The sequence below is a fragment of the Prunus persica genome, chromosome G1 (assembly GCF_000346465.2).
Source record: "Prunus persica cultivar Lovell chromosome G1, Prunus_persica_NCBIv2, whole genome shotgun sequence".
Classification (NCBI taxonomy): Eukaryota; Viridiplantae; Streptophyta; class Magnoliopsida; order Rosales; family Rosaceae; genus Prunus; species Prunus persica.
Window position 1 is genome coordinate 35246961 of NC_034009.1, and position 9469 is coordinate 35256429.

Here is a 9469-nt window from a genome sequence, read left to right on the forward strand (position 1 = left end):
TGGTAGTTTTGGAATCTGAAAAATATAATAAATTATATTTTAAGTTAGATTAGGTAACTTACATATTTGAATCCTAGTCATCAGGTTTTATTTGAAAAAATTGAATATTTTAAATAGAAAAATAAAGAGAAGGACTATAGGTGATTAAAAATGAATTTTATGGGTCTAAGTTCAATTTACTTTTTTTAAAAAATATAACATTTTTGTTGTAAAAAGCAAAGAGAAGACAATATAATTTTTATTTTTGTAAATGTTCTTAACAACTTGAACAACAACAACCATGTCCTAGTTTTGTTTGGGCTTGAAATAGTTTGGACCTAAATTGTGTTTTGTTTTTGTATTGAACCAAGCCAATCTGAGCCCATAATGTCTGAAGAAAGAACCAATTAGTGAACATTCCAAAGTTTGGTGAACGGATATAGTTAAACTGATTGTTTGATTAGCTTAACTATGGACTCTGTTGACTCATTGACTTTGGGACCCATGAGTAGTCGTGACTAGGAACAGAAACGCATGCATGCAGTACCTTCCTTCCAAACTCCAAGTCCACTTGGCATTATATAGACAGAGGGAACCTTCTTCCTTTCATTATATTTTTTTGTCTTTGCCTTGTAGTTCCTTCGGTTTCAGGCAACACAGAATTCACGGGTGAAAGATAATTAACGTAAGAGAACGGGTGGTGGACAAAGTCGATCGACCAGAAACAAAACAACAAAAATTTAATGGGTTACAGCGGGGGTGTGAACGTTTTGAGAACGATGGTATGGAGCAGATGCTAGAAAATTAAACCCTCCAAATAGTTTATATAAGGCTTGTTAGGCTTGCTAGGCTTGTTAACCATATTCATTTCTAGCTCCTCCTCTTTCCTTAGGTTTTTTAATGGGTTTCTGCTCTGTATTTCTGTTCCTAATTCTCTGCTCTTTCGATAAGGACATTGCTCTGGCAGCAACAAGTCCAGAACCCCACCTTCTGCCACACACTACTCACACAGTTGAAGTAAACTCTCTTCTACCAGCAACCACCTGCACCCCCTCCACCAAAGGTTAATTCATTTCAAACCCCATTTTAATTACGTGCAGTACGCATCTCTCTCTCTCTCTCTCTCTCTCTCTCTCTCTCTCTCTCTCTCTCTCTCTCTCTCTCTCTCTCTCTCTCTCTCTCTATATATATATATATACAAGACTAGAGTTTAATTACGTGCAGGACGTATTTCGTTAGGCCTTGCTATATAGGCTGTTAATTCCAATGGCGCATGGGACTAGAGTTTGCTATTATATACATATACTGTGAAATTCCCTCTAATATTCATATGCATAGAAAAACATACAATTTTTTTTTTTTTAAGTTTAGCACATTAAACTTATACACACTATACAAATGCTATGATTCGAACTTATAACCTTTCATAAAAATACAATTGTTCTAAATCACTACACTAGTTGATCATTTTCTTTTTAAAAACACACACACACACACATAAAGAACCCCGTGTTTGGCAAAAAAAAACAAAGGCTTCTTAGATCTAGGTCCAAAACGATTAGTTATCGTTGGGTTTGGTCCGCGTGTTTTTGGTTTTAGATGCAGGTCCTTTGATATTTATTATTTTTTTTATTGTGTCGATTTTACCCTTTGAGGTAAATAAGGCAAACACATTTAAAATCTAAATTTAATGCATTATTTCCTTATAATTGAATTTCTTAATTTAAATTTTGAATTCTTTCCTTTATAATATTTACCTAATATATGCATAAAATACAATTTAATCAATGAAAAGTAAAGACCCACATATTATATCAATCGATTAGACAAACACCCATATGAATTTATGTATCTAACATATAGGTAAATAGTGTTATTATTAGCAACGAAAAAAATGTAATGATAAATCGTGTTACCTATAAGTTAGGAACTTAAATTAAAAGACTGCATATAAGTTAGGAACATAAATTAGAATACTATCAATAAGGTAGATACAAAAATAGACAAATAAAAATTGTATGTTACCTATAAAAAATATGTAAATAAAATACTATTATACATTGTCGAAAATATGAAAAAACACATATATATACCTATGCAGTAGGCAATAGAACAATATACCTACACTATAGGATTTCTATTATATATATCTACAAGAGTATGTAATATACCTCTACTATAGTGTGAACAAAAATAAAAATTGTTACCTATAACTCAAGTACTAAACGATGTGTTTGCAAATTGATCTGGTTTTTCCTTGCATGCATCGATTGGAAATCGCAGAAATACGTAGGTAGTTGTTTTAGAGGGAAATGCCGTTTTGGATCATTATTGATCCTTTGTGTCTTACAATATAAATTTAGCAAATGAATGTCATCATCCATCACTACCTCTCTTTGATCTGCTCTTGCATGTGATGTATGTTTCCGTGTGCATACAGAGGTACTAAAAGTTCCACAATCAAAGCTTTGGTGGACAATGTATAATAGTTTGTAACAACGTAATTTTTGGGATATGCTTGCGATTTTTTTTTCGTTTCTATTCAATGACAAACGTTATAAATGGCTAATTATTATCACATAAAGTACTATTACCCAATTCAAAGTATAAGGGGCAACATTGGAACAAAAAATGATTTTAAAAAATTAAAATTAAAAAGATTAAAAAAGGAATGTACTTCTATGTGGCACAAAAGTCAAAGGACTTGTATCAAAGTCACCAAATCCGAGGATTAAACCCAATTTTTCAACGAAAATTTGAATCTATATCAACTTTTCTATAAAAAAAAACCTAAACCAAATTTACTCTATTAAATTTTTTTTTTTTAAACATAGCCCGTGCCCCATTACCTTTGTGTCTCTGTCACCCACATGACATGCATGTTCTAGTTACCCGTAAACTGGAGGCAGGCATGCACAGTCGGATAGAATTGTGAATATATGCATAAAGAGTCACATGTATACATACGCTCATACATTTCAATGACCAGGTCATACCAATGACAAGGCAACAATATTGGAAGTGGTACACAAGCATGGGCCATGCTCTATTCTCCACAAATCATCCAAAACTTCAACCACAAAAAGTGATGACAAATACCACGCTCAAATCCTCAAGCAAGACGAAGCCCGAGTCAACTCAATCCACTCCCGCCTCAACTACAGAATCCACGACCCATTCACCCAATCCGCCGCCGCCACCACCCTCCCAGCCAAGTCCGGTCTCCCTCTGGGTACAGGAAACTACTTAGTCACCCTCGCTCTCGGCACGCCGGCCAAGCAACTCTCCCTCGTCTTCGACACCGGCAGCGACCTCACCTGGACACAATGCCGCCCATGTCTTCGATCTTGTTACACACAGAGCGAGCCCATCTTCGACCCTTCTCTCTCCGCCTCATACAAAAACTTATCCTGTACATCCGCCACGTGTACTCAACTCTCATCCGCCGGCATCCAACACGGTTGCTCCTCCGCCTCTTCCTCCTGCCTTTACCGCATCCGGTACGGAGACGGGTCCTTCTCCATCGGGGATTGGCCAAAGAAAAGCTTACATTGACCTCCATGGACGTTTTTGAAGGTTTCCTCTTCGGCTGTGGCCAAGACAACGAAGGCCTTTTCAACGGCACTGCCGGTTTGCTCGGTCTCGGCAGAAACAACATCTCCCTCGTCGAACAAACCGCCATGAAATACAACCGCTTCTTCTCCTACTGCCTTCCGTCAACTTCCAGCTCCACCGGTCATCTCACCTTCGGCAACGGAGGAGGCTCCGCTAACGGCGTCAAGTTCACCAAGCTCACCACGTTATCCGAAAGAGCGTCGTCGTTTTATGGCCTCGGCCTCACCGGCATCAGCGTCGGCGGGCGCCAGCTGCCGGTTGCGTCCTCGGTCTTTTCGTCTTCGGGAACCATCATCGACTCGGGGACGGTGATCACGAGGCTGCCGGCGACTGCGTACACGGCGTTGCGGGACGCGTTTCGGGAGGGTATGAAAAACTACACGATGACTATGCCGTTTTCGCTGCTGGACACGTGTTACAATTTCAGTGGCAACGAGACGGTGTCGTTTCCGGATATTGCGTTTGGATTTGCGGACGGGGTTACGGTGGACTTGGACGCGGCCGGGATATTGTTGGCGGTAAGTGATTCGCAGGTGTGCTTGGCGTTTGCGGGAAACAAGAATGATAGGGACTTTGGGATTATTGGGAATGTTCAACAGAAGAGGTTGGAGGTTGTGTATGACGTGGCTGGTGGAAAAGTCGGATTTGCCCCTGCAAGTTGTCCCTGAGTAATGAACATCGTCCATGGGGCATAATTGTAACACCAACTGCTAGCTATAGAATAAAGCATCGTGTTACATATTTTTATGTTATGGGATTGTATTGTGAATGTGAAGTGTCCAATTCTTACCTTTCCCCCCTACTTGCATAGAATAGTCTAATGACCGATCAAGCGATAGTATTTTACATAATAATAAAAATAATCAAATATATTTGGAAGGAAATTCCAACTCAAATACGAAAAGAAGTTCACTGTCGTAATCAATTCTCTTAACTCACCTATGCAATTCTAACATTTTTATATTGTCGGTGTTTTGAAGTAATGCCACGTGTTGATGTGCTGTTTCTCTTTTAAAATAGCAAAAGTAGGACAGAAATCTCCATCTCCTAGTTTGGGCTTGTTTTGCTTTTGGACTGGACCAGGCCAACTCTAGCACAAAATGTCCCAAAAGAAAATAAAAAAAGAAAAGGTCAATGAATTGGGAAGGCTTTGGCTTGGGCTCTGGCTTGGGTTGGTTCAACTTTAAAGTTTGACCAGTGCCTGCCTAGGGTTGAGTGTATTGGTTTCAGCGGAGAGGCTCGTCAGCCTGCAGTCTGTGTCTCGGGCTGCCCATCCTTAACTAACCACTTTCTGATTGCTTTGGTAGCAAAAACCAGAGGAGAGAGAGAGAGAGAGAGAGAGAGAGAGAGAGAGAGAGAGAGAGCCACAGCACGCCATGATGTTTTATAACAAGAGGACAAAGCATCATAAAAAATTATATTAACACCCCAGCGTATTATATTTGGCTAATAATTACCCTAATTAATTAGTTTATTAAACCGATGCTTTTGTCTTTTACAAGTCCCACTTCATTTGTGTGGACGAAATGAAACTCATCTGCATCGTCAGGAACCTCACCGTATCCATAATCCATATCCATCCATGCTTTCGGTGTAGCAAGTAATGCATATCACACAAATTAATAATATACAGAAAGCTCATAAATAAATAAATAAACTAATTATTATTAGCACTTGAAAATAGTTATTTTACACTTATTTTTAATGCATAAAACATAAACAAAGGAGGATATTCCTCAAGGGGGAGCCTCTAATTATTGATCATACTACGTGGCCCTGTCCTGAAAGCAACGCATCGCTTTAAAATATTTGTTTAATTCAAAACCAGCAGGCTAGCAGCCAAGCACACTAAAAAGTTGCAGAAAGAAATAAAATAAATATAAAAGAATCCCGACTAAAAAAAGTAAAATAGGGATTTCACATTGGTCGTCCGCCCTTTTTAATTATAACGCTCAACAACTGGATGGTTCGTATTCAATTCCCCGAACCAGTCGGGTCCTTTTTCATATTCTTGACAAGAGGCCGCTTGACGCAGCCAGTTGGACTCAAAAACAAAACTTTGTTCCCCCTTAATTTTTCTTTTTAACAAAGAAATATTAAACTATTCTTGTGTGAAAGAAAAAAGACCGAACTCGATGCAAGGAGACGAATACACTGTGTTATTAGCACCTAAAACACTTTTATTATTTTTATTCCACAGTTAATCGGCAAGGATGATATTTAGTCAATGTTATCTTGCCACACCAACCAACCACTATAACGAAATTAAAACAAAATATCTGCATTGTCGCAAAATAATCAAATATATACTAGGAAAGCAATTATTGAAGCACCGGTTACATGTCCCCTAAAAGAAATGTTCCATCTCTGTGTGTTTTTTGTGACCAGGAGTAAAGCAATTGGAAGCCGATCCAACACTCAAGTATTCTTTTTTTTCGTCATCCAAATACCTCTTTTTGTAAAAATAAAAAATAAAGAAAAAACAAAATGATGACCTAAAATTCTGAAACTTGAGAGCCCACACAATGACAATGCTTCAATGGTGGGAAAAGGAGAGCCAAGTAATAAACTGCCGAAAGGTCCTACTCATTTCTTGCGGAACAACTTTTAACCGTTTATTCAATTTCGGTACAATACCCCCACTATCCCCAATCCCCCTCCCCCAGTCCACAAGTTTTAGTGTACGACTTTTCTTTCTTCAGTTCTACTATCATCAGTTGTCCATAGACTCTATACATATGTACAAGGAATTTGCACCGAATAATTTTGATTCATTGATATATGTGCGTACGAACGACTGACGTTAAAATCAATGACAACAAAATTAATTACATTTCCAAATTCTTCCTCCGTCATTGCTAGGTGCCAACTACCTCTATTTTCCATATAACGCTAATGTCCTTTTATCAATCACCATTGACACCACTATGAAAACTTTGGAATATAAAAACGAGTATCAAATGTTTAATGACGTATGTGGTTGTAACCTTTTGTGACGTCCCACCACCAAAGTAAAAAGTAAATGATAATTAGTAGCACCTAAAAATAAAATAACAAAACCCACATTTTCTGTGTTAAATTAATCCCGAGAAACCAAAATCATGCAATGGGTAGAGAAAAGAGAAGAAAGGAAAGTGAGTAATCAGTTGCATTGTTATTTGTTGTTACCATTTCATTTTATTATCTACATAGTCATTCCACCAATCCCCATGAAAAAGGGACTTACCCCACCGTTAAAACGACTTACAATTAACAACAAATAATTTAAAACTTTTTTTTTTTAATTAACGAAAAAAGGAAACAATTAAAAGCTACCGCCGTTTAAGAGTTTCAATCGTCGTCGTCGTCGTCGCCGGACTTATGATGATTCACCTTCGCAAAGCTCAGTCCACGCACTGCGGCTGGACCATGCGGCGCGTCCACCACCGTCGCCGACGACATCTCCATCTGGCAAACCCTGACCGCGCCGACTAACTTCTCGGGCAGCTCATCCTCTGCCTGCCCCTCCACCACAAACCCCATGTCAATCGTTACGCTCGTCACGTATCTCAATGCGAGTCTCAGAATGGCCTTGGCGATCCCCGAGCTCGCGATATCCACGTCAATTTCAAGGTAGTTAGGTCCTCTATGGTAATTACACGTCAGCGCCTTCCCCAACAAACACGCACTGTAATTCCCCACCGTCTTCTCGACGATCCACGGCCCTTTCACAATCCGATTCACGATCTTGAACCGCTGGTTCCTGAACGAGTCATCCCCGTTGATGAACCGGTATAGGAGCGAACTGGAGGGGATAGGATCCTCTGTGGCGAAGTAGAACACCGCGCTGTGCTGGTCCTTACCGGGGACTTGTAGATTCACCGCGAAAATGAAGCTCTTCATGGACTTGCCTTGTGCCTGGGCCTTCCGCAACGCGTTGGCCACGCGGTTATCGGGGCGAGCGAGTACGTTGTCGAGTTTGGTGCTGGATCTGAGCCAGTCTGTGCCGCACGGCGTGAGTAGGTAGTCGCCGGCGGGGCCTTTTTGCTTTTTCGTCAAGTAGTTCTTTGTGCGGAGAGAGAATAGGTCGCCGGGAGGTGAGGCCCAGCCATTGGTTCCGGTGGTGAGGTCCACGTGGCGCAGTGATCCACTGTGGATGGACTCGGAGATCCAATCGGCGGTGGTAGTTGTGGACTCGTCGGATCTGGAGCATTTTCCGACGTGATCGGCGACGGAGTTCCGATGCTTTTGCTTGGTTGTTGGACACATGGTTTTGTCTCTCTTTGTTTTTGCTTTCTCTGTGAGACTGTGACTCTCTTCTCTATCGAAGTGAGCACCTCATAATGGAGGCTACGGTGGTGTATAATAGTTTAGAAAACAGAAGTGCCCTTGCTTTTGGAGAAAATTGCGATGCAGCCCTGGATTTTGGGACAGCTAATTTTATATAATTATTTCCAATTTAATTATTGATCGCATCTGTGACAGATAATTTACACGACTCTATATATATATATTTATATGCTTTTCTGACTTTTTTTTTCTTTTCTTTTCTCTTCTTCTTCTTTTTTTGAAAATAAAAAACATTGGCCACCATTTCGCACACCTAAAAACAATTTATTTTCATTTTCCTTGCCTTAAATATATATATATATATATATATATATTTAGAGATATATTTCATGATAACATGTTCAAGTATAATTAAGCATGCTTTTTTTTTTTGTTGATTAAAAATTAAGCATGCTTAAACACTCCCTTTGACTCCCTTATCGAAATTAAGAAAACGAAAAAACAGCCCCTTTGACATGAGAGAAACTCTCATGCAACGGGTATAACACTTTTTGCTATTCCGTCTAATAATGCAATGACACGTAGAATTACTTTTACACGTGTCATTGTGCTATTGACCGTAAATAGCAAACAATGTTATCCATATTATAAATAAATTTTTGTTACTTTGACACATGTTTTGAATTAAATAAATCCCATGTAGCAAATCAGAGTCTTGGAGAATGAATATATTAATTGCGAACAATTAAATAAAATTGCATGTGCTAATAATAAACCCACATGCACTTGGATAAAAATAATTGCCCATGTGACACTACTATTGCATTGCACGGTTGAAAACAAGAAGAAGCAGGAGATAGGTAGGTAATAAGTGACAAAATTAAGATTCATTGTACCTAATTTCCTCGGTTTGGTTAAAAACGAATTCCAAAGTTTTGTGCATTCCCTGTTATGATTTTGGGAGAACTTGATTTTGAAATGTGCTTGAGTTTGAAGACATTATGTTGTCAATTCATAGTATGGCTGCATTTTGATTATAGAAATATATTTAAGCACCATGTTTGTCTTCTTCTTTTTTAAAATTTTAAAAATAAAATACTTAATTTTTTTTTAGTACAAGCAATTATGATGTCATGGAAGTTCGAATCTGAGACTTATATAGTCTGTAAGTCAAGATCCTTTTCCACTATGGTAAATCCCGTTAACAAAAAAAAATGCTTAAGTTGAGTAATGAATAAGAATTTATATGGAATGTCATTCTCCTCATAAAATACCACTATCGTCTTTACAATTTTCTAATAATTATCGTGACTTTATCAATTGCCTTACCAACTTTTAAATTTCTAATTATTGTTATTTGAATTTGATTGCCCTGAAAAACTAAATTCCAATCCATATAAAGTTATCAATCACTTATAATTTACGTGTTATGTTATAGGTGGATGAAATATTGTATGTTTCATTACAATATTATATACAATTGTTGTAACATTAGTGAATTCGTAACACAATCTATCTTTTGCTTGCTGATGTGTTAAGCTCAAGTCAACCCCAAATCTAAGCTAAGATCATGTGATATGTTTGAGTTTTGATTTAGAGATTAATT

General features: G+C 38.3%; 1 protein-coding gene and 1 pseudogene across 1 annotated transcript; one reads left to right on the plus strand and one right to left on the minus strand.

Annotated features, from left to right (window-relative positions):
• LOC18789996 lies at nucleotides 410–4474 on the plus strand (annotated as a pseudogene).
• Nucleotides 6725–8052, minus strand: LOC18790862 (protein ENHANCED DISEASE RESISTANCE 2-like). Its single transcript, XM_007223110.2, has one exon. It carries the CDS (start codon nucleotides 7840–7842, stop codon nucleotides 6925–6927), a length of 918 nt encoding a protein of 305 aa, XP_007223172.1. The 5' UTR covers nucleotides 7843–8052; the 3' UTR covers nucleotides 6725–6924.